The sequence below is a fragment of the Poeciliopsis prolifica genome, unplaced genomic scaffold, assembly GCF_027474105.1.
Source record: "Poeciliopsis prolifica strain line A6 unplaced genomic scaffold, Auburn_PproV2 SCAFFOLD009, whole genome shotgun sequence".
NCBI classification, from domain to species: domain Eukaryota; kingdom Metazoa; phylum Chordata; class Actinopteri; order Cyprinodontiformes; family Poeciliidae; genus Poeciliopsis; species Poeciliopsis prolifica.
Genome location: NW_026562384.1, coordinates 8600364 through 8625110, shown reverse-complemented (window position 1 = coordinate 8625110; position 24747 = coordinate 8600364). Strand labels below are relative to the sequence as shown.

The 24747-nt window shown below is 40.4% G+C and overlaps 1 protein-coding gene across 1 annotated transcript; it reads right to left on the bottom strand.

Moving 5' to 3' along the window:
- Positions 1-771: 771 nt before the first annotated feature.
- Positions 772-23096, bottom strand: sh3rf2 (SH3 domain containing ring finger 2). Its single transcript, XM_055034588.1, is given in 12 exon segments — positions 772-1677; positions 1769-2073; positions 2154-2443; positions 2446-2501; positions 2549-2824; positions 4024-4194; positions 4355-4476; positions 14316-14666; positions 15560-15655; positions 18322-18612; positions 22241-22646; positions 22905-23096. Coding segments are annotated over 12 exon segments (2553 nt in total). The 5' UTR covers positions 22913-23096; the 3' UTR covers positions 772-1496.
- Between the last annotated feature and the right edge of the window lie 1651 nt (positions 23097-24747).

The following is a 24747-nucleotide window of genomic DNA, read 5'->3' as shown; positions in this document are numbered from 1 at the left end:
AATGTCTGTGCTGTGGTTGAAATCCTGACTGAACAGCAAGTTCTGTCTTTTCATTCTGAAAAAGGATTAAATAGATTCACTTTCAAATAAGATTTGCAAAAAAAATGCTAGGTTAGATTACAGAGGTATCTGATTTATTTAAAATATATTTATTATCTTTGAAATCTGTAATATTTGAGAGACAAATCAAATGAGGTAAAAAAAAAAAAAACTTGTGGGCTCCATGTTTAGACAGCAGGTTGCAGTTTTTAAGTCATGATTAGTTCCTGTGAAACTGAGATGAGACGCATAGTTCAATGGTTCAAAATTAAACTACGTGAACAAATTACCACCAAGGCCACGGAGGTCTTACTCTTAGAATTTTGTCTATGAAATAATCAGCAGGATTTGTTGGTGAAGAGTCCAGGCAACAGCCTGCCAGTAACAACCAATAAGGACTGGAGATTGTTACAGCTTTTGTGAATAATGTTACCCTTTGTAAATCTTGTATACAGGTACAATAACTCACTTTAAAAATGTCCTAAAGGTCCTGGTTTAGGAATTTAGTTTTCTCGACCAGCGTTTGGTTCTACCGCACTTTTTTTTTGTTCTGGCTCATAGCAGTCCCTGCAATGTAACATTTTCCTTTCACTTTGTTCTTAATTGAGGCAAATTCAGTCATAGCTTTCCAGTCGTAATCATGGAATGAAAAATATTTAGAGGTTCATTAAAGTGGCCTGACAAAAGGTTGGGTTTCAGAAGAAAGAAGCCAAATTGCTACAGGTTCTGGAACTATACTTTATTAACACAAAAGCAGTACAGATAATTTACCTAATCTCTCTAAATATGTACAAATATGTTTTCTTGGTGGGTTTTGACAAAGGCACTCACCATTGTGTAACAGATGAAGCAAGGAACCTGAAGTGGGTTTTAGTGCAAAATTTGAATAATATCACGTGTTACAAACATGCGCACACATTACAGGACGCAAAATACATCTCTGAAGACTTTACCCACGCTCTCACATCCACTCAGGTCCAAAGTACAAACCTGTTATTTGACTGTTGTGTGGCAGGATCGTTTTTTGGACATAAACACTTGTTTTGTTCAGTTATTTGGCAGTTCAAACAAATAAGAGAGAAATTAGGGGTGCACCAATTTAACGGCCAGCCGATTTATCTGGGCTGATTTCCTTAATTTTGGGAGATTGGTGATTGACTGATACTTACATGTGAAACACATCTTGTCCACCTATCTTATCTACGTCAGCAAGTATTTAAAAATCAGCCACTCCTGCTCTGCTGTCAGAGAGGTTTGACTGAGAAACTTGCCCACCAGGTCATGTCTGCACATTTGCAGTAAACAGTAGTCACCCCACTGTTGCCAGCTCTGCGACTTTCATGCTATATTTAGCAACATATCAGGCCAAAATCGGATGTTTTAAATATAATCGGCAAGAAAACTGCAATCGGTGCATCCCTAATAGAAGTGACCATTAATTTAGCAGTAATACACAGTCAGCTAAGCCTCTCAAGGGCTTGGAGAATAGTGTTGTGGAAAATGCCTGTTTGTCCGCTGCTCTCCTGCGTAAGGAGGACCCGTCCGTCAGGCCGAGGTCTGTGGACGAGGACCACCTCTCCTTGCAGCAGACTGAGCTCTGAGTCTGTCTGGGCTAAATGTGTTGTGGTCATTCTGTGCCTGGAAAACAAAACATTTCAAACAAAATAGATGAATAATTGCTCAGGTCTGCCTCTACTTGTGTGAGTGAGGACTCCAAAGTGAAGTTTACCTGACGGGGCTGAACTGAGCCGACAAGGCTGACAGCGACGGCTGTGAGTGGAATGGTTTCTGCGGGTTAGAATTTGGATCAGAAATGGCCGTTTCAAAGCCCTTCCTAAGAACTGGACCTTTCCCGTCTTTGAGAAGGATCCCCGGTCCGTCTCTCCCCATGGTGAGAGAAGGGGCCCACACTTCTAACGGCAGGGGCCCAGGACGACAGTTTGGGTGAACCTGAGACCCAGATGACCAGGAGGAGGTCCGATGTCTTGGAGGAGGAGACTCTTCATCCGTCAGGAACCGAACTGATTTTGGAGGCTTTGGAAAAGCAAAGAAACATTTAACCTTCCCAAAAGCCTGAGAACGTGAAACAAAAGCAAACATGATTCAGACATTACCTTGTCTAGGCTGTTTTTCTGTGCGTCTTGTCTGACTAGAATCGACTGAGGTGCATTTGCAGCAGGCTGCCTGTGGTGCCGAAATACTGATTCGTGTGAGGCACCACAGTCCCTGTCCTTCATGACCGCACCAGCAGAGAGCGCTGCTGGCTCAGTCATCCAGCCATAAGGTTTGGAGTTGGAGAATGGGAAGCTGCCATTTCTCTTTCTCTGCAGAGCAGGTGAGTAGCCCGACGCCTGAACTTGTGCGAAAGGTTGCGAGTTGGACGGGATGTTATAGGAGGACACATGGGAGGGACGGTTGAGGCTGAAATAAAATGTAAAGAGTGCATTTTTGTTTTACAACTGCTTGATCAAGATAAAGCAGCACCGTTATTATAAAACTTATTTCTCACTGACCTCTGGGGTTGAAAACACGTCTCACAGTGTCCCAACCTTGAGACGTCCCATAAAAGGATGGCTTAGCAGCTCCACTGGAGGACGCGGCATGCTGTGCTCCATTTGGCACAGCCGACACCTGTCCTGTTGAGAATTTCGTTCCATCACCGCCCACCTTGTCGAGAGCAAGGACCACAGTGGGATTTTTTGCAGCGGTGGGTTTCTTCCCAGATAATGTGTTGTAATGCGAGGATGTGTTAGCTGCTTTGGTCTCCAAAAGTCTGGCTGAGGTTCTATAACAAAAGCACATGTCATTTTAAAAACAGTACTTCACTTTACAGGGGTATTCTCACATTTTTTCACACGTTAACCACAAACACAACTCTGTGTTATTGTGACTTTAATGTGATGTGGTGGATCAGCACAAAGTAGTGCACAAAACACACAGTATTATTCACTTACGTAAAAAATTAATTAATTAAAAAAAATATAAAAAATGTGCAATTTATACAGCTGTATTGCTCTGAAATTCCCAAACAAAATAATTAAATACACATATTAAACAGATATCAAAATCACAATTTAACATTAGGATATATTCCTCTTTTTGATAAAATTTTTAGGAGAGCATTAATGAATCCCAAGGAATACACCTAAACTAACATGATGACAAAAGAAAGTATTTGTCAGAGAAACAACAGGGAGGCCCTGCAGACATCTACAGCTCAAGGCAAGTCAAGCAGATGAATTTGAATAAATTCATACACAATTTAATCAAAAATGCTTAACAAAACACCAAAGGAAAGACCAAAACAAAATAACATCTTTTCAAGAATTTTCTTAAAAGAGGAGTAAAAATGTCATATACTTCAAAGCATGAATGCTGCGGATAAGACAGATAAAGCTGACACTAGTTACTAAAACAGACTTTAGACTAAGGCAACAGTTCAGCTTCCAGCAGGGAACAATTTCCTTCAATAAATTGCTACAATAGAATGGTGTCGATCAAATCAAATCATATTCATATTTTGAAACGGCCCAGTCAAAGTCCAGAACTAATTCCAACCATGACGCCACAGTAAGAGTTGAAACGTGATATTCACAGAGCCTCTGCATCCAATTTGACCAAGCTGTGACACACCCTGATAGGTATGTAGCAGCAATCGCAGTGGAAGGTGGTTCCACAAAGCCCTGACTCATGACACCAGATGATCAAACAACTCATTCGGAAAATATTTTGAAAACCATAAATTCTTTTTCTCTCATGTCACAACGTGGCATTACTATGTTAGTTCTATATATAAATTAAAAAGTGGTGTTTGGTTCTAATAAACTGTGTATCAAGTCCTTCTGCAATAGATTAGAGAGAGATCTTTAAATTGTTTCTCTTATTCATTTATTTGGGCATTGAGTTCCATTGAGTTTGACCACATTTCTGAAATGTATGCATGACTGAAAGCCTCCTGGCACATATATAGAGGCAGCCTCTAACCTGAGCACAGGGGTGATGTAGTTGCTAGGAAGAATGCCCACTTTCCCCGTTCGGAGCGACAGCCCACGCAGCCAGCCATCTTTGAACTTCCCGTACACGCCCACCATCTCTCCTTTCCTCAGCTCCAGTTCCTCCGGTCGTCGAGGTTTGTAGGAGTACAGGACAGCGCACCTGGAGAGGCACACCCAGGGTTTGCTTAAGTTGTTACCACATGTTCACGGCCCATAAAATTTCACTCAAGCCTTTCTTATTGTACCCTTAATTCTGTCATTCTTGCACACATGATTGTACATCATCATCTTAATAATGTAATGTCTTAAAGATGACTCACACGCTGATCGAGAGCTGCTGCGTGGAGGAGTTTCTGCCGTCTGCAGAGGAGGAGGCCGTTTGGGGGTTCATCAGAGCCATGGAGATTGTGGACGGGGTCTCGCTGGTCATTTTCTTCTCACTCTGAAAGGCAATCCGATTTGAAAGTATAATAAGAAACTGAAAGCATGATGCACAGCGCATTATGAAAGAGCACATGTATAAGAGATGAGGGCACAGCTGCATTTCTGGGAATGTAATGTGTTTTTTTTAACAACATGAGTCAACAAGAGACCTGATGGTGGGTATGAATGGCGTCATTAAACCTCATCCTACATACACCGTGACTTATACTGGGTGTAGCTGGATGGTAATTCATGCACCAGCACAGAAAAGATCAAAGTGGGAGATTTCTGTGCAAAAACCTATTACAACAGCTGATATTCCTTTGATCTGTCTGACATAGACAGCTGATGTCTCATTGTGTCTCTCAGGGTATTTTAACAAATTCAGTACAGCTCTTATGGTTTGGAAGTTAAGATTGCGAAGTTGGGAAGTTATTTTTACCCAGTAAGTTCTATGATTTTATTTATGATGCACAAAACTTCATCTGAATTTTGACACAAGACAAACTTGTGCTTCTCATGGTACATATTTCTGTGGGAAGCCGATGATATTATCTGAAAGGAAGTTCAAAAACTGACAAAAAATAACTTTTGTGCGACACTGTTTTAAAGTAGGGGAGCTTAAGTTAAGTATTTCAAAATCGAGGTCTTAAATGGTAGCATAAAAAAACAATTTATTCTAGATCAAAAGGGAAAAATATTCAAATTTACCCTATGTTTCCAAATCACACAGTAGATTCTGAATTTTTTAACAGTAAAATTGCCCAAAGCCAGAAGGGGGTCATGCTTAAAAAGATGCACAAAATCTGACTCTGTAAGCCTCAGTTAGCAAGTTTATTGTTACAGTTCTCGACTGTAAAATTAAAGAGAAACAAAAGCAGCCTAGTTTGACTGAAGAGCTGGTAGCATGGTGGTGGAGAGATGAAGCTTTGGGTTTGTTTTGTAGCCACAGAATCTGGGCATCTTGCAGTCACTGAATCAGCCATAAAACTCCTCTGTGGACCAGCCTGTGCGCCGGCTTCAGCCTGAGCAAAACTGGTAGATGAAGGAGGAAAATCACAGATCTTAAGTCTAAAAACTGATTTGGTAACTGGAAGAATTTACTGTTTTTCTGTGAATGTAAATATGAAGCGTGGGGGAAAACTTCAAACACTCAAGAAGTTGCGCATAAAACAGAAACTTTGAAAAATAATCCCATAATATTTGTTTTACATGTTAACATAAGACCCCTTCTTTGACATCACCTGCACAATTGTTGCAACCATTAAACTTGTGAGTTTGTGGAAAGTTTCAGCTTGAATTTTTTTGCAGGACGTCAGAAAACCTTCCCAGAGCTGCTGTTTGATATGAACTGCAGCCCACCCTCAGATCTTCTGATACTCCAATGGTTCTCAATAGGGTCAGAGGTCAGAGGAGGATGGTGACTCCACCATGAGTTTCTCCCTTTTTATCCCCACAGCAGCCAATGACACAGTGATATTCCTTGCAGCATGAGATGATGCATCGTCATGCATGAAGATGACGTGCATCTTCATGTCTCAGTAAAAGTAAAATCTACAGTTTCTGAAATTCAAGAGTTCGTAATCCAAACAAAAACCCCTCGGTCGGTCGCTGGTCGGTTTGCAGTGAGCGGCGCCGAGGACAGTCCTAGCACCAGTCCTCTTTTTTTGAACCATGAAAGAAAGTCCATATACTTTGCTGAGGTCATTTTCACACCTTCATGGACTCTGAAGGGGCCGACCAATGATTCTCTCCCCATGATTTCAAAGAATGACTTCACCACAGCCGTGTTGGGATGTGATGGCCATCCACCAATCCACTACTGTGTACTCTTTCCCATATTGCTTGAAACCTGTGGCCTGCTTAATAATGTGGAACATTCTTCTTAAGTAGATTTCCTTTAATTGAGCTCATCAGACAAACTAATCAACCGGCTCTCTGAAATTAATAATAGTGACTCAAAGAGCCCTGACTCACAATACCATCTATAAATTGAATAGCACAACAAAAAATTTAATCTTGACACCAATTTGCAGAATAATTTGGAACACGGTGTATGATTTTTAACAAGAAATGAGATTGCGAGACTTCTCATAAAGTATATCAATTAAAATAAAAAGCATAATTTTTCTGCTATCCTAATGAGGTTTTGCTCATCATCTCTCCTCATAATCTTTTACAGCTGCACAAGTCTGTGATCAGACATTTTGAAAACAACAGCACATAACTAAGTGGACGAATATAAACTGTGTTGCAAACAGCTAGTATCATAATCACTCTGCTCCTTTACTTTCTCATCTGTCTGAGTAGCATTTAAGATTTGATGATTTACTCTCTGAAGTGCTAAAAACCTCTTACTTTCAGATTGCTGATGCAATTATGATGCACATGCATAAAACTATGTCGAATGCACCATGAAATATAAATGAACGAAAGCTTGTTTAGAATAGTTATTCTATGAACATAGTTTCTCTGTGTGAGGCTGAGAAGCTGGGAAACTTTTTCCAGGCTTGATGTCAGCCAGCTGTGAGTCAGCCATGACACTGTCGGTGAATGACAGGGAGTGACACGGAGGCGAGCCAGCCAACTGTCAAAGATCCAGTTCAGAGTTTAATCTCTCTTGTTAGAAGACTGATGATGGTCTTAACGAGGCTTTGACTAGACGCGTTTCTGCTTTTCTTTCCGCCACTGTCTCCTGCTCACGTTATTTTAATACAGTCACTACAAAGCGGGAGGAGAAACGTTCGTGCTGCCCTTTATCTTTCGTCAAAACAGATTTTTGGTGCTATTTATAGCTTACCCCCACTCATCTTCTACTTAAAGCATTACTGCTGGCCTGTAGGCATTTTGTTTCCTAAATGCAGCTCGCATCAGGCTCTCAACTCACACTAAAACTTAAAAGCACAACGTCCAAAATTGTTAAGCTGTAGCACAAGCTTCCAGGACTGGACACTTAAACAATTAAAATAATAACATTAAATAATAATAATGAGAAATGGCTGAGTTGTGTGAGAAAGTGAAGCTGCATAGTTTTCAACATCATCCATCGTTCAGAGGGAAATGTGTGATATTTCTTCTTTCACACGTTACTTCATGTGTGAAAGAAAATTATACCCAAAACAATCAAAACATTATCATAGGACCTCATAAGGTTGAGTTTACATATCCTTTCTAAGGCAGCAGATTCATTTCATTTACACAGTTTCTGTCATGAGGTGCGGTGAAGGTGGTGAGGCAAAATGCAGCAGATAATGTAAATGATGGTTTTAATGATGAATAGCACACAAGTAATTCCAAAAGTCCAGTCAGCAAAGCTAGAGCAGAAGACTAAGGCTAAAAAACCGGTAGCAACTGGTGAGCCTCAAAAACAACACAGAGGAAAGAACGTAACTAGACAAGGACCCAATCAGGACCAAGGCACACAGGTGGGTTTAAATACACAGGGAGACAAGCAGGAGAAACAAGGGACAGCTGGGGACAATCAAAGAGGAGACGAGCCTCAACAGAACACAGAAACCTAAATAAACACGCAAAAAACCAAAATCACAACAGTTTCTTCCAATTATGCAAAACTCCTGTGCAAAAATTCTTCTGCAACATTATTCAACAACAACAAAAATAGTTTCATCACCTTTTGAATTGTTTAAATTCCTTCTAAATTGTTTTTTTTTTTTGTCTCTGTGCTTAAAGATTTAAGCAAACATGAAGCACTCTGGGAGCGTGAGGATATCAATATTCATCCTGTTCACACTGAAACTTTGGATAGAGTCACCATCGGCATAAATGTTTTACTGAATTGGGTTTTTTTAAGTGAATCATGCAAAATTATACATACATGTACAGACACATTAAATATGTGGTTAAATGAACGTTAAGAACTTGTTCAGCAACCACCAGTTTACTGTAATGACAATTAAACCCAGGCATAAATCTGACTGTTTATTTAACCACAACTAGAACTGGTCACATTTATTCAAACTGGTTGATTCCTGAGTATTAACCAGGCTTTTAAGAGTAGCGCCCAAGTTTTCCATTGTGAGAAGATCTGGGCTATGGACTGCAGGCCTGACTCAAATGACAACTTTTCAGATGACATTTAAATGAGTCCGCAGAAAATGTTTGGCCAGGACTACATGGGATTATGTTTTGTTAAATGATATAATGTTTATTGTATGTGAAGGTAACACTTTAATAAAAACTAGACCTGAATTACATTTAACATAAAAATAGTATATTCAATTATTTTAATTCAGTATGAGGAGAAGGGTCAAGATGATCTGCTGGTTCTATTATTGACTTGATTGGTTTCATTGGGTTAGCATTACTTGTGGAATGAAGCAGAACATGTTTATCAAAGGTTTAATTAAACCAATGTCATCAAAACTGACATTGGTTTTGATGACATTGTGATGAAAAATTGGGTTGGTCAATTTTTCTGACCAACCCCCAAAAAATTGATCTGACCCAGCCTTTATAAAAAACAAAAAAAATATCAGGCCAGGTCCACCAAGTTTTAACATTGATATCTAATTTCTTTATTAAGTAACATATAACAAGCATTAATCAATTTCTCCTTTGGAGCATCTATTTAGTTTAAGTTGGAACTCAGATTAAGCTGAAAGGATGTTATAAGGACTGTCCTGTCACTTGGTGAGGTCAAGATTATCCTTCAGGATGTTTATTTCTGTAGCTCATGTCACTATCTTCTCTAAAACTGCTTCAAATTGTACTGTGTTCCACTTTGGCAGAGCAAAACAAAGCTGTTTTGAATTTGCTGAACCCTTGGCTCCTCACGGCTGAAATAATAAATCTTTGTGAGGGTGTGTCACCAGGATAGACTCGTAATCAGGGTTTGCTCAAGACGTTCTGAAAGTACTTAAGCTGAACAGTGCGGCCTTTTGTCTTTGGCTCATCCTAACAAACGGCCATTAAGACACATGCTGTTCTAATAAGTGAATAATGCTCTACCAGTACTTTGTTTAAAGTCTTTTATTGTCAGAACTTTAATTTCTAATTGCCTCCAAGTTTACTGCCAGCTTGAATGTAGAAATATATTTAATATTTTACAGAGGGATAAATATTTTTCTTAAATGTGTCCCATCATAAATGTAGCACGATATTTTGAAACCAACAACAAAGCCATCAAAACTAGAGGCCTTAATGGTGAAAGAATCACTGCATGGCTGATCCCGATTGCTCCCATCTTGCATTTTATTTTCTGTTAATTTGTTGCAGAGTTTGTACAAACGTATTGTTAACTTGTGTGGTAGTTTAAAACCGATTGCTCTTGAAAATGAGACCACATGTCTCGATGAAATGAGGGAGAAATAAAGGCCAAAAAAAAGCTTGTAAATTGAATGCAACAAGCATTTTAAAAGAGATGTAGAAGAGAATACATCATGAACCAAGTTGTCATAATATCCGCTTTTACATAAACACAAATTAATAGCGAATGCTCAGCAATTATTAAGGACAAAACCAACTGTTCTCAAAATCAAAGTTAACTATTTCATCCCTATTTCTATTTCAGACCTCTCAAAAAAAAAACTATCTCATATCCATATGTCTAAACCACACAAGACACTATCTCCATAGTGAAGCATGGTGGAAGCAGCATCATGCCTTTTTCCAGCAGGACCAGGGCCCGTTTACCCTCAAGACTAGCTGTCACAACACAGTAACATTGTCTATGAATGAGCTTCCCATAATAACTAACTAAAACGCTGAAGTTGAGTACTTTGAATGGGTATCATGTGCCTCTATAATAAAGTCACAGGAAGTTGTAAAAACCAATCCCAAAATAGACACACCCTGCTTCAGTCTAAATAAAACTGGATTAGTGTAATCCAGTTTTGTTTTGAATGGAGACAGTCACAGACAGTCATTTCAATGAAGAGAGAAAAAAAATCCGTAATATGATTCAGACTATAACCGCTGCCACTTGGTGCAGAGGATGTGATAAACGTTGTCATCCCTGACAACATTTGATGTCATCTCTATGGTTTGCATGAGAGAGAAATGAGGAGTCCAGCTTTTTAGTCCAGCTAATAAGTGGTTTGTGAGGTGTGATGCAGATACTTTCATTGAATGTCTGAGTGATAATACTCTTGAGTCATTTACATTAATGTGGAGGGACTCTGTGCAGAATTGTTTTACTTCAGCCACCATGTGCATGCTCAGACTCTTACAGGTCATGGCAAAACATTTCCATTGGATGTAAGTTCAACTTCGACAGTCATTCACTTGCTGTCTTGCTGGTGCGCTTTGGATCAGAAACAAGTGGCCGAATGATCTCCACCAGGGTTTTCTGCTAGAAAGCAAAATAAATGGCTTCATCATCCACAGCAAAGACCCAGTATTTGTGGAAACACGTCTGACAATAATGAAGTATTTTGAGATGTCAGACAAAACAAACTTGAAATCATTCGACTTATTGACTGACGTGCTGTGCAGTTTGACAAAACAGTCACATATGCGATGAAAAAACTTGTCTGTGCGACAAATGTTGCATGTGTTAGACAACTCGGTCACCAAAGTCTGCATCTGTCTTGCAAGTCCAACCATAGAGACTTTTAGTGACAGATGAGCGTTAGACCATTTAGGACTTAAGCCTGTTTCCATGGTATTGCTTTCATCAACATGTCTCTGTATTTCTGTCAGCTGAGCAACTTCACGACACGCCACATTGCGCCGGATCCAAGGATTGTGGCGAAGAAGTGGGAGCAAAGCTCTGTTTGCTTAGCTGAACCAGCAATTACTGATCCACACATATTGAAATACAAATGAACATATTTCAGAGCTCCGTGCAGCAGAATGTCCATAAGTCAAACAATATCCATATGGGACGACATTTTTAACTTTCCAAACTTACATTTGGAGAGTCATTTTAATTAGTGGGAGTTTTTGATAATGTAGGGATCTTGATAAATTCAAAAAGCAGGGCCAGATTAAGATTACAGACATCGTATAACATTTTGATTGATTTTTAAATATTATCTAAAACTCTAGACTGTAATAAATAGTGTGCATCTGCATTTATAGAGAATTATTTGGAAAAATTTAAGTAGCAAATATCTGAGGACTATCATGTTCATAACATATTTAGGACTGTCCCCAGTCCTAGTGCAAACTTGCATGCACCCACTATTAAATAGATACAAATCGAGTACATCGTCATGCATGTTTCAGGAATGTCCTGTCTGACACACTCCCACATATGCCATTTTGTCAGCGGTAGATCAAAGGTTTTCGCAAACACTGATACAAACCGGAAAAACTGAGTTGCCGCATGTGTCATCAGAAAATAAAAGTCCCTTCTTCAGATAATTTTGTTGGAAAAAATTTAAATTCTCCTATTACAAATACATATGACATTAAAAACCAAAAGTCCCGTGGAGAAAAAAAAAATTCTAATTTGAAAAGGAATCATATGACAGGTGAATAAGTTCATCTGATATGGATTAAAATAGTTTGTGGTAAACGTCGGGTGTGATTCTGCTGCAAAACGGGAAGCCTTATCTTATATTGATTTTGTTTCACCATTTCTATCTCCATCCTAAATTCTGCTCTTACGTAAGCGTGCCGATATTCACAATGATGAACATCATTTGCCTGACAGTGGGAGGGATGCTGCCGCTCTCTCTCCCGCAGAACCTGAGGTAAGAGGAGCCTGTGAGCTTTACGGAGAAACCCCCTCCCCAGCTGGGCGCTGTCACCCGGGCCGGACCCGGCCTCGGCTTTGGGGTCCTGGCCCTAACCGAGAGGCCAATGCCTGTCAGCCATTATGGCCGACTGATGTAAAGGTGTTACCTGCTTCGTGAAGAGGAAGCAGGATATTGTGGCCTGTTATGTAACCAACTTCACAAGTGACTCATCATCATCATCACCACCACCATCATCATCATCATCGGGAGCAGCAGCATGAGCAAAATAAGCAGACACACTGAGGGACACTCAAAGCCTCCCACTTTCCACATCATTCTCTCATTTGTCCACCTCCTTCCTTCTCCCTCTTGTGGATTGCCTTTTTGTGGGTTGTTTCTCTTCCCAGCTCAAAAAACATCTTTCTTTACAAGTATTTCCTCTCACATTTTTCCCCTCTTCCTGCCTAACCTATCCCATTTCCCCTATTTCTTATCGCTCTTCTCAGGTGTCCTCCACTTCCTTCCCCTCCTGGTTTCTTCGGCACAAATGAGATTTTCTTCCCTACTTTTTTTTTTATGCGCTGACACATGTAATTGCAGGTTAGAGCTCTGAAATCTGAGGTAACTCAAGGGAAACCATTATGTGAGGGGGCGGACCAGCAGATTATATTATGAAGGTTTTTCAGGTTTGAGTGCGACTGCCGCAGTCGATGTAAACGCCTCGATGATCTACTAACTGGATGTTCTGCTGTATTATTCCTTAGGATTGTCAAAACTCATATGCAGCCTTTCATTTGAAATGCTTTTATTTGTTTGATATTTGGCAAACAAATAAAACTTAAAACAGTCACTGTAACTTGGTGACAGGTAAATAAATCTAAGTCTATCTATGGAGATGCAGAAGAAAGAGAAATAAAGAGGTAGCAGGAATCAGATTATTTTGGGGGCTTGGTTTGACAGCAACACTGTTTGGTGTGGAAGTTGTTATTTAAAGAACAAGACTCGGGATGTTCCTTCAAGCCAGACAATTAACATTCAATTAAAAGTTTTTTGTCTTCTGAAATATCAAGTTGGAAAATGTTCAATTGATTTAAAAATTTACGTCAGAGAGGGAAAAAAATATTGCATTTCATTTTAGATCAAGATCAGCTGACTAAAATGAAACAGAGCAAAGGTAATCACACTACCACCACCGTGTCCGAAAAACGAGAAGCAAAACTGACTGTGGGAGGTTTGGAATGTTTTTTTTTTCTTTTATGCAATTTTGGAAACACAATTAGAAAAATATATAGTTCCATAGCATTGTACATCCTGAACCATGCAAAAATACTTGTATGAGCTTTAATATTTTCTGTAAATAACAAGCTGTAACTATTTTTAGTTAGTATGTATTTGTATAGGTACCTGAATCAAATTACTGTATTTGGAGATTTTCAGTGATGCAAAAACTCTGAACTTTTAGAGATGCTCTCTAACTGTGGTTAGTTTTAAGCTACTGTTTTATTTTATTAGAAAACATTTTATTATGAAGACAAGTCACATTTTCAGTTGATTCAGAAATTATTTCAAAAGTATTTAGTAAGAAATTGGTCAGTGCTTCATAAAATTGTTGACCAGAATTCAAACAAACCTGATCTCTGATCAGTCGGTCTCTAATCTTTCTGTCGTATGATGCAGTTACATATTTAACAGGTATTTTAAAAACATTTCTTCTTATCCTGTATCAAAGGTCTCACTTTGTGCAAGACTCTGCTTGAGCTGAAGGAAGAAAAAAGGACACATGCTTACATATTCCCTGTTTGGCTGGAATTCAGCCTGGACTCTCTCCCCAGAATCAGATGATTGAAGACCTTTTCAAAGTTACAACCATTCTCATCTTTCTTATCTTGCTCTTTTCCACATCTGTGTTCTCTTAAGAACCTCTTAATCAAACCCTGGCCAATGCACAGGCAAACGCCCCTTTCTTATCCGCTCCTTGAGCTCAGTGTTATTATTCCCCTCCCTGCATTCCTGAGGTCAACTTGATCTTTTTGTGACTCAAGCAAAACATCTTTATTTTCTATTATTGAAAATCGGCCGCACACTTTTTTGCCAACCACATGTTTTCTGTTCGGATAAATCCCTGACAAGAAAACAAAGTCAAGTATAACTTAGACCAACAGTGATGCGAGTACAACTAAAGGAAAAGGTGAAGAGCTTGCAGAGTTCGACTCACCTGTAACAGGTGTCTGTGGGAGTCAGAGCGCCGGCTGTTTCGCCGAGAGTTCACTCTGCGAGGGTGGGACTGGCTTCGCGCTGCGGAGGGCACCGAGAAGTGCTGCGGCTGACCCTGAGGGATGAAGCTGATGTTGGCGGCCGACTGGAAGGAGCTGGCTGTGGGCTGCTTCCGAAAAGCATTGATGACGGGCGTCTTGGTTTGGACCTGAGGGACTCCGTAATGGGCAGAGCGGCTGAATGCGTCAGCGGCCTTGTCTTTGCCCCCGCTGCCGGACTGATGGTGAGGTTCTGCTGAGTCACTCCCGCTCCGGCCCTTTCCTTTAAGCAGCTTGGCTGCTGCAGAGTTTGGCTGGAATAGTCAGAGAAGCGTAACTAAAAATCAGGATGAATTCATGCAACATCCTCTCCTACACGCTGCTAGTGCCTGACAACCTTCTGCTCCCACTGATCGGCGAAGCGGCTGTTTAAACACACCTACTTATCAAAAACTCGGTTCTCCCTTACAACTTGTTGGGCAGACTGGCAGGCAGACAGGGTAAATATGAGCCAATCAGCCAAGAAGGGCTGAGCGACGCTGAGAAAGGAGCAGACAGACAGACAGGCATAGCAGGGTTGATGCTGCTCTTTCCTCACTGTGATGTGCTGTTATGTCACCCAGGCAGAGAAAGCATTACCGAGTCTTCACGCCTGGCTGCACGATGAGAGGAGAGACAGGCTTGGAGAGGAGAAAAGTACAAGCTGAGGCTAAGATGGATGGAAAAGGAGGAGGCGAGGACGTGGGAACAAAAACAGGTGCACGAGGAGATGTATTAGTGACAAGAGGAGACTTTTGGAGAAAATCTAACCAGGAGCAGTGAACACACTTTGGGAGAAAATGCAATTTTCTCCAGCATGGATGAAGTTAATTCCTTAAGGCAGAAAGCACAGAGGAAAACAAATGACAGTCAGCAAGCTAAGCAAGCCCAGCAAACCTGAGTAAAGCACACAGTCGCACACTAATGAGCAGCTGCAGACACAGCACAGCTTCACAGACGAGCCCTCTGCCTCAGCGCTTTGCAGCATAACAGTGACCTTTACTGATGAATCAACCATTCAACTGAAGAATAAGGCAGCATCCAGCCGCTGAGCTGTATCCAGTCACATCTGGAACATGTTTTTTCCACCGTCGGGAGCCGAGCATCTTAAAACAGAACGAGTTGAAAAGTAGAGCGAGAAAAAAAAAGAAGAAGAAAAGAAGCTCACCTCTACAAACTGTCTGGGACAAATCCCAACTTTCTCCCCCAGCTTTGCCTCGATCCAGTGCTCATCCACTCGCCTGATGGCTGTCAGGATGTCTCCCTGCGAAGTAAGTGAGAGACGCAGAGAGAGCGGCGGGAAAACATCAGGTGGTTGATAACAAGATGGAGCTCGTGCCAGAGACTGAGCACTCTGCCCAGAAACTCTCAGAGCCCCGTGTTTCTGCTGCCGTATGTGACATCAGCTCGCTTTGTGTCTGCAGGCCTGGTGCTTTCTGTGGCCAACCTCTTAAAAAAAAAGGGAAAAGACATTTGACCACCTCCATTAAAGAGAAAGGCCAGCTCAAGTGTGCTTTAATGGAGAGAGCACAAGAAACCGAGGCCCTTATATAACAGCCTCAGAGAAGCCTCAGGGTAAGTAACGACCAGTGCAGCCGAGGTCGGTGCCCTCAGCTCCGTAAGTCTCAGTTTTCCCTATGTGAAAAACAGGCGAGCGAACAAAACGCAGTGACCATTACATAATGGCACCACTGTCAACTTACTGTGCAGTACATTCATGATCGCACGTTGTTAGAGAGACTAATCTGCTGAGGTTGTGGGTCGGCTATTTTCAAAACTGCTGACTCTTTATAAGTTTTCTAGCAAACCGTCATTATTACTGACCTTGAGTAAAAAAAAAATGAAAGAGGCGCAAATGAATTAGCTGCTGATCTGGAGAGGACAATTTTCAGCCTGATCGGCGCCGACAGCTGACCGCCCGGTCAGAAGCTCAAAGACCCGATCTGCATTTGATCAGCGGACACTTCACATCTGGCTGTTTTTAGAATAAGCAACGAGTTCCAGTGAAGCCAAATGAGAAGAAATTACTGAAAAAGTCTTTTCTAGGTCAGCAACTCCCAGCAGACAACAGGAAGGCTGAATGAGTTTCATCTGTTTTACTTTTGCATTTGGAAAATGCTGGTAACCTTTTAGTTAAACTCAGTAAACACAGACTGTTGTCATGGTGATGCTGCAATGCAGCTCAGTGCTCTTCTTATATTTTTTACAGTACAATTTGATAACTAAATAAAAAAGATCTATAGTACAGTATCATGAGATTCACACAAAAATGTAAAACATGACATGACTACTTTTATTCATCATTGAAATAACTATCCCTACTGCTGCTGATGACGGTTACATATGCATAATGTTTACTGTCATTTTGAATTGGACGTAGGGATTTATGCTACAACATAGATATAACACTCACTAAATTTGTTTAGCGTAGCTTTGACATTTTTTTGCAGTTCAAGAAGATGTCAGGAGATTATTTAGATAGGCTATCTGTCCCAATTCATCTTATTAGTAAGTTTTTCTAGGATTAGGTTTAAGTTCTTTCTTGTTCAACTGCAATTTGCAGCAAGAGGTGGGGGAGGGGCAACCAGCCAGAGAAAACACCAGCATTTTCTTTGGCAAAAGGTCTTCAACCCTGGTAAATCTCAGCCACTTTGAAACTCTGCCTTTTTAAAAACTTGGGATACCTGGAAACAGGTAAACTGACAAAACTTTAATTTAGCCAGTATCAACATGGACATTTGGGGTGGAAAGTTTCTCAAGAATTAGAGTTGTTTTAAAAAATGTTGATAAAAGAAATGTGACTAAGACGCATTCTGTTACAAATGTTTCAGATCAGAGCTTCACAACCGGCATGTGGAACTGTAATTGTAAACTCCTGGGATAAATTATTTTATGTAAATAAAATATTTGGCCTGTGGGATGAACTTTCACTGGCTTAACATATATTATTCTTCTCTCTGCTATTTTTTCTAGTTGTTTAGATCTACTTAAAAAAAAAAAAAAAAGCCAATTAATAATAATAACAAAGAAATGGCACCAAATGTAGATAACATCTACCAAAAAAGCAAAAAAATAAATCAACTTCTAATAAGCTTCCTTCACAGCTCATGGCCTATTTTCATTCATCATTAGGAAAAGGATTTATTCAAGTTTCAACTCCATTAAACTTGTCTCAACATCGAGATGCTGTGATTCACTTTAAGCATCAACCTTTCAGTCCAAGCTCCTGAAAAAAAAAAGACGATGAAGATTAATTCAAGGTCTGAACAAAAACTCTAAGGAAGGTGAAAACCTCCATTTTACCGTGAAGGGATTTAAAAGGTTCAGCAGGTTTTAAAGGGATCCTATCAGACCTGCTAAACAGGTCTGCAGAACAAAAATACCCGACTAATGAAAAAAACTGATATTTTCCTGCAATGAATGGGAGTGCTCGAAAATAAACGCTACAAAATATCTTACTTCACTCTGAAAGCAAGGGCGTCAAAAGGGGGAAAAGAGGCTTAATCGTAACTGTAACTTAAATAAAAATAAGAGCCTGGAAAAAAGACAAACTCTTAAAATTGTCAAAAGTTTTTTTTAGTGAAATTTGAGTCAGTCTAACGTCATTTTACATGACCACTGAATCTCAGAGAGCAGAAGTTAAGATATTTCTAAATGTGAACTGAAAATAAACTCAAAAACTGTAAAAAGACGAATATAAAAGACTTCGAAATCTACTATTTGTGCAGTCTTTCACTTTTGTGGGCGAGTATACATTTCCCCTATTTTGAGATGCTGTACATTGGATGACAAAAGTGTTTTGAATGCTGGTGGCAGGCTGGTCGAATGAGGCCGTTAAAAACAGGAAGACTCCACTCGACGCACACTGACAACCAAAGGCGATGAACATGAGCTTCCCCTGCTGTGTCCGTGTTGTGTTGAGTGGCAGACCTTGAGGAAGCTGAGATAATATTTGCTGTCTTCCACATCCATCTCTTCTGGGTTGAAGTCACAGAGCGCCCTGCAGAGAGCCTGCGGCGGGGCCTGCTGCGGGGGCTGCAGCTGAGGCGTCTGGCTGCCCGCCTGCAACGCGCCGAGAGACGCTCTGCTGCTGTCGCTGATGTTTTCATAGTACCGCTTGTCCTCTGCTTTATGGCTGGGAGGGACACTGCCAGCAGGTGTGAAGACCAGCTCCCCCGGCACGTCAGCCCGGTGGTTGTTTGCTGACGATCTGAAGGCCGCCTGAGCAGCAGGAGAGAGTCGGACATCAGCGGATTACTGTGACGACATTGCTTTTAAAGACCATGCACACTGAATTTGTCTGTAAGGAAAGTATGAAGTCACAAAATAAACCACAAAATAAATGAGCTATGTTTTGATGACTGTTATGATCAAAGATTGCTGAATTGTGTTTCCCTTGCACAAACTTAAAGCTGTTTTTAAAATTCTATGAACCTGTAATTCATTTATTAAAATGCTTATTTAAAATGATAACAAAATAACTCTGCGCTTTACCAAATATATTATAAGATATGCAGAGCTTTAATGAAGTACATAGGTCAGGAAGAAGTTAATTAAGAAAGAAATAGCGAGGGAGAGGGAAGTAGCTGAGTTATGCTAGCTTGACTTTGACAACCTTAACATGTAGATGTGGTGTGGAATTCTGTGAGTTCGGTTCAGTTAAAAATAAAAAAGGTGATTTAAACACCAACTCTGACAGATCATCAGCAGAGCAGGTGATTAAATTAGCTAATCAACCACCACTGTGTTAGCATAGCTAATAGCAGCGGTAGCTAATCAACCACAGTAATCACTCATTGCAAAATAAACATCAAGTCTGAAAACATAAAACTGACTGAATGTTCTGTTCTTAGTGTGGGAATAATGTTATTATTATGGTTAATATGATAAAAAAACAAAAATAATAATAATTTCATATCATAATAACATTATGTTATTGAATTATATTACTACGACTGCCATTATTAGCCCTGCTGTATGTGCATACATAAAGCTGTATAACTTTATTTTTTTTTAAATGTTGTGTATCGTGACAATATAATAAGAGTCCAAAATTCGGTGAAAAAAAGAAGAATCAAGTTTCTCTGCTTTCTCTCAATGTGCCTGCTGCACATTGAGAACAACCAATCAGAGCCAGAAGGAAGGTCGTAGTGCTGTCAATCATCCCAATGTTCACACTGCTCAGACTCTCCCCCTTTCTTTCTGCTATAGCTGGTTCACCACAAAGGAGTCTGTCATAACTGCTCAGACTAGTTAGCAAGCCATGATGATAACGAATAAGCAGCTCCCCTGAAACAGTGAGTTGCTTCTCCGCTATTAGCACACTGAGCAGCACGCACCTCAGAATGATTGACAGCGTTAAGACCTTTTTGATCAGGAGCAGTGCGTTTATTAAGATGGATAAAGTAGCACTGGAAGGACACGGAGGAACTCAACCTTTTCACAGATTATCTGTCTCATATTATGTTGTCACGACAAGGAGACTTAACAGATATCCAGCAAATTTAGAAATCAGTTAGCTTTTGAAATGCACTACAAATTAGCAGTTGCTGTTTATGTTATTTTTGTTTCTTTATTCAATCATGAATGTCAAGATAATAAAGATTAGTGTGTATGATTACTACTCAACCCCTTCAGCCCAAGGCTGCTATAAAACATTAAGTCACCTACTTAGTGAATAGTTTACCAGAGCACAATTAGTCTTTAAGTATAAGTCCAGTGAAGGACATATGTTGCATAAACAAGCCTTCTCACAATGTCATAATATTCTGCAGATTATTTGACTCAGAAAAATTTTTGTCCACAGATGTTCTCTATCCAATGTGTCTGAGCTTGAGAGAGTCTCTAAATGCAGCTCTGATAAATGTTCAAATGCTCGCTACTCTTTTACACTTTTTATAAACAAAAAAACTTCAAATTGCCAGCTATAAAATCTCAGTGAAACACAAAGAAGTCTCTGGCTTTTACAAAGCGAAATGTGAAAAAAGCTTAGTATGTATGAATACTTTTGCACTGCACTGCAGTACTTATTTTATCCTAGAATGAGAGACTAAAATTGAACAACTTCATGCAAAGTGATACCTTCATGTCTAAACTGTAAAATGACCCCAGATTCAATAACCTGAACTGAGCAGTGCCTTTTGAACTCTGCTTGAACTCATGACGAAATAAACCCTCAACTCCTGCGCAGAGCAAATGAGAGAAACTAAGTCTTTTTTCTCTTTATGACAATACTTTTCCACCCTATGGTGAATTTCAAGCTAAAATGCACCTCAATTACCAACCTGCTTAGTATGTTCACAGAATGCCAGGTATAAATAATGTGGAAATTTGAAATGAGCTTCAGGTAGCCTAATGATTCTAAGGTGTTTCATAATTTATTCGCTTTTAAAACCATGACAACAATCTGAGTGTTGGATGTCAGAAAGTGCTCCGGCAGGACTGAAATGTGATATTTCATGATTGAATCACAGTTTATCTGACCCAGTCTTGCTGTATCAATGCATTCCTTTTAGAGTTTTTCAATAACTTATGAGCACTTGGAGCCTGTGCACTGCACTGGCTTTCTCAGTGGAGACTTGTGTTTGAGAGCAGGACTCCAGGGACGTGCAGGGGTTTGTGTTCGGCTCTTTGTGACGAGGGAAGTGAACCGTCAGCTCTGAGTTTACATGCACCTGAGCAACAGCAGCAGCATCCACACACAGGTCTGAGCGGACCGCCTTGCTCCAGGCAAGGGAGCAGGGAATGCCATCTTAATGGTCGAATTATGCTCTAATGCGACTATTACAGATTTAATTCAACCGTTTCAGGCTGTAATGTGCATAAAAGATGAAACACAACATAAAAGTACCGTCCCTGGAACCTTGTCAATGGGCAAGTAGAAACAACCGACTAGGATTTTTCTTTTGCTGTGTGCAGAGAAACAGCCAAACCTTCACAATGCATCACTGTGCTGCGGGAAATATTACCAATTAAAATGCAGCACTGCATTATCATTACAAATGTGACAAGTTTTTCCCATGCGATCAGCCCAAACTCAACTTTTATGCTTTGTTAAAGGCCTTTTTACTGAAACTATCGAGAGCTCAGCAGCCAAATGTGCTAAAGTAATTAGTTGGTCCTAATATCTTTGGAAAAAAATAAAAACTTAAAACTAACACAGCTTTTTTTAAGCCGTTAAAGTAAAAACAAAAGATGTTAAAGTTAGATATTTAACGCAATATTAAGTGCATGGTTTGTTTCTCACTTTTTCAAAAAACAAAAAAGAAAAATTCCATTGACAAATGTATACTTTGCTCTGTGTCCTTAAAATAAGGATTACATTTTGGTTTTACAATAAAAAAACAACTTATTTTGCATTGTTTTATCTAGTAGGAGCATAGCACAAAGTTATTGAGCCATGTTTCGCTTTCTCATTGTATATGCCCATATTTTGTTAGTTTTACCATTTTTCAAAGACATTTAATAAATAAATCCTACTTTAAAAGCCTAATTCCTGTTTCAATACTGTTTTATGTTTGTCAGTATATTTACAGAACGTTGTTGTTACTAAGGTGGTAGTCGTAAATAAAATGTTTGACAACCTTTGCTCTGGAGGCATCATTCCAGATATGTTTTTGAAGATGTTGAACGAAGGTAATGCAGTTTCTACTCAGCCACTAATGTGTGTATGCTACCACCAAACCACACCTAAAGTTTGCACAATGTTGTTCAGGTTTCTGCAGTTGTGAACAACATTATGATCCACATACTTTCTGCAACACCTCATCTTTTAATGACATGATTGTTGAAAATAAAATAAAATAAAAAACAAACAAAAGAAATGTAGAGCCTGGGGTCATGCACTGACCTCACCGCATCCTTGCCTCTCTCTGCGTTGACCCTCCTGCTGCTGATCCTCCAAGCTGCCCTTATCTACTGGCAGTGCATACCGGACCCTGTTTGGGCTTTTCCCAGCACCAGAGAGCCCCTGAAGCCCCTCCAGGAGCCGGACCAGCAGCAGGTTTTCCGGCAGCTCCTCCACCGTCCTGACAGGGACAGGAGCTCCGCACTCGGGGCAGAACAGCTGGGACTGGGCCACCCCATGCCTCTGCAGGCAGTACAGGCAGAAGGTGTGCTGGCAGGGCAGCACCTTGGCAGAAGCGTCCAGCTGCTCAAAACACAAGGGGCATTCCAGGAGGGATATCAGAGCCACGTCCTCTGGCTCAGATGAGAACAGGGATCCAGGTCCATTTGAAACACTGTAATCCACCATGCTGCAGAGACAGGAGGGACAGGAGACACCATAAGCCACTTAAAATATCTCAAATACATAACATTAAGTTTTCAAGTCGAAATATGCCACATGGTCAAGTTTAATCAGGCGGATTCAGTGTAAGGAGTTTGCATCGCGTCAGCACTGCGTGTACTCAGGTGTCCTATCGCCTCACCTGGCTGCACAGGTGAGACAACAACAGGAAACATACGAACATATCCGCAAAATGAAACAAAAACAACCTCTGACTCTTACTTACGCGCTCATCTACGGCCTGTCACGGTGACTCCCCCCCACCACACCACCACCATCACCTCCCCACTTAACTCCGCTTTTAAAAACGGCGTATAGTTTTTCGCGGCGGCCGCCATGTGTGAAGCCGCAGGAGGAGCAGGAGGAGGAGGCGGCGGTGCGGCTCTCTGCCCCGGGGAGGAAGAGAAGGGAAGGGGAGGGAGGAGCTCGAACTCACCGACAGCTCGCCTCCCGTCTGCGGGTTTTTTGGTGGACGACGCGTCAACGCGGGACCCACCTGTGGAGCTTCCGCCCGAAACGAGCCGGCGAGGAGAGAACCGTCTCCCCGGGACAGGCTCACTCTCCAGGGGGGACTGTGTCGGGTTGCAGTCATGACGAGCTCGGTTAACCCTTGCACTGTAAAACAGGAACTGTGCAGGGTTTGAAATAGTAGCCATTGAGAGCTCTGATCACACATTTTTATTTCTCAGGCATGAACTCGCAGCTTATAGAGGAAGAGTCCCTTCAATTTCACTGAGGAACCTTCTGGAGATCAAATGCTTCTGGGATCATTCTTGTTGGCCCATACTTTTTTACTTTTATTATTATTTTTTTTTAAATAAACTACTCTCACTTTTTCAGCCACTCTATGCACCCCGGGTTTATTATGCCAAACATGCTCACACCCTCACCCACATGTTGTGCTAAAATCATATTGGCTGTTTGAACAAAGCCTACCTGAGTTGTATTTTTATTTCCTGTCTGCTGAGTCTGCAGTGGCATTTGAAGGGCAAGGCCGTGGACAACATACAATAAATGAGACTGGAAAGTGTCCTTACCATCACCCTAATCATTGGCTCCTTCCACAAATTCTCAGTCCGATCGAAGTCAAAACGTTTACCGTGTCTGTTCGAAATAAGCTTGTTGGTGAAATTAAAACAACCTTAGTCTGAGCATCAGGACCATAGACCATAACTAGTTCACTCAGTTCAAAACTTGCATGTGTTTACCTAATAGATCAGACACTCAGTACTAGATTAGCTTTTACATGAAACACTTTTTCCTCTTGCTTGATCTTTTTTTTTTTTTTTGATGACTGCTCTTGTGCAACACCTGGAAACATACTGGCAAAACAAAGGTCAGAGGTGCTGGCTGCAGTCGCCCTGCGCATTGGAAAATTAAAATCTACGGGGCCTACTTGCATACTGTACGTGGACTGCTGTATGTAAAATTCAAGTGCCGTTCCGTTCAGGAAAAATGATACTTAAATGTGTTCATATTAAGAGGCTGCACTGTTTGAAAACAGCAATGTTCAGTAATGGCTGTGTCGTAAAAACATTCTCCATTTCCTTTGGTGAGAGATACTATCAGAATATTTGTATATATTTACTGAAAACATTGGTTTAGTCAGCGTTATTCTCATTTTGTCCTGAGTTGTGTCTGGAGTGATCGGTTCATTTATATTTGTGACGTTTAGTAAAGGTTAAGAAGTGTCAAAAGACTTTAGGCCGTAAAGGAATCTATGGTGAGGCAAGAATTTCAATTCGTATCTCAGTTTTGTCCACACTGATCAAATATTGGTTAATTTTATTAAATAAATTTGTTATATTCCTATTATGAAATTCTTATATTGGCTCAGACTGTGGACATTTATCAAAGTATTATTTTATTAATAAATTGGAAATGAAAACAACTGAAAGATCTGTTACATCAGTCATTCCTAAACACACTTAATTGGTAAAGTGTACTTTCATAACTATTATTGATTGCTTTTGTGTGCTTTGGACTTTGAGTTTCTGTATCCACACAGTTTCACAGTCACAGTGACTAATGCACACAATAAGTCAGATTCTGTTCTCAGATGAAGACAT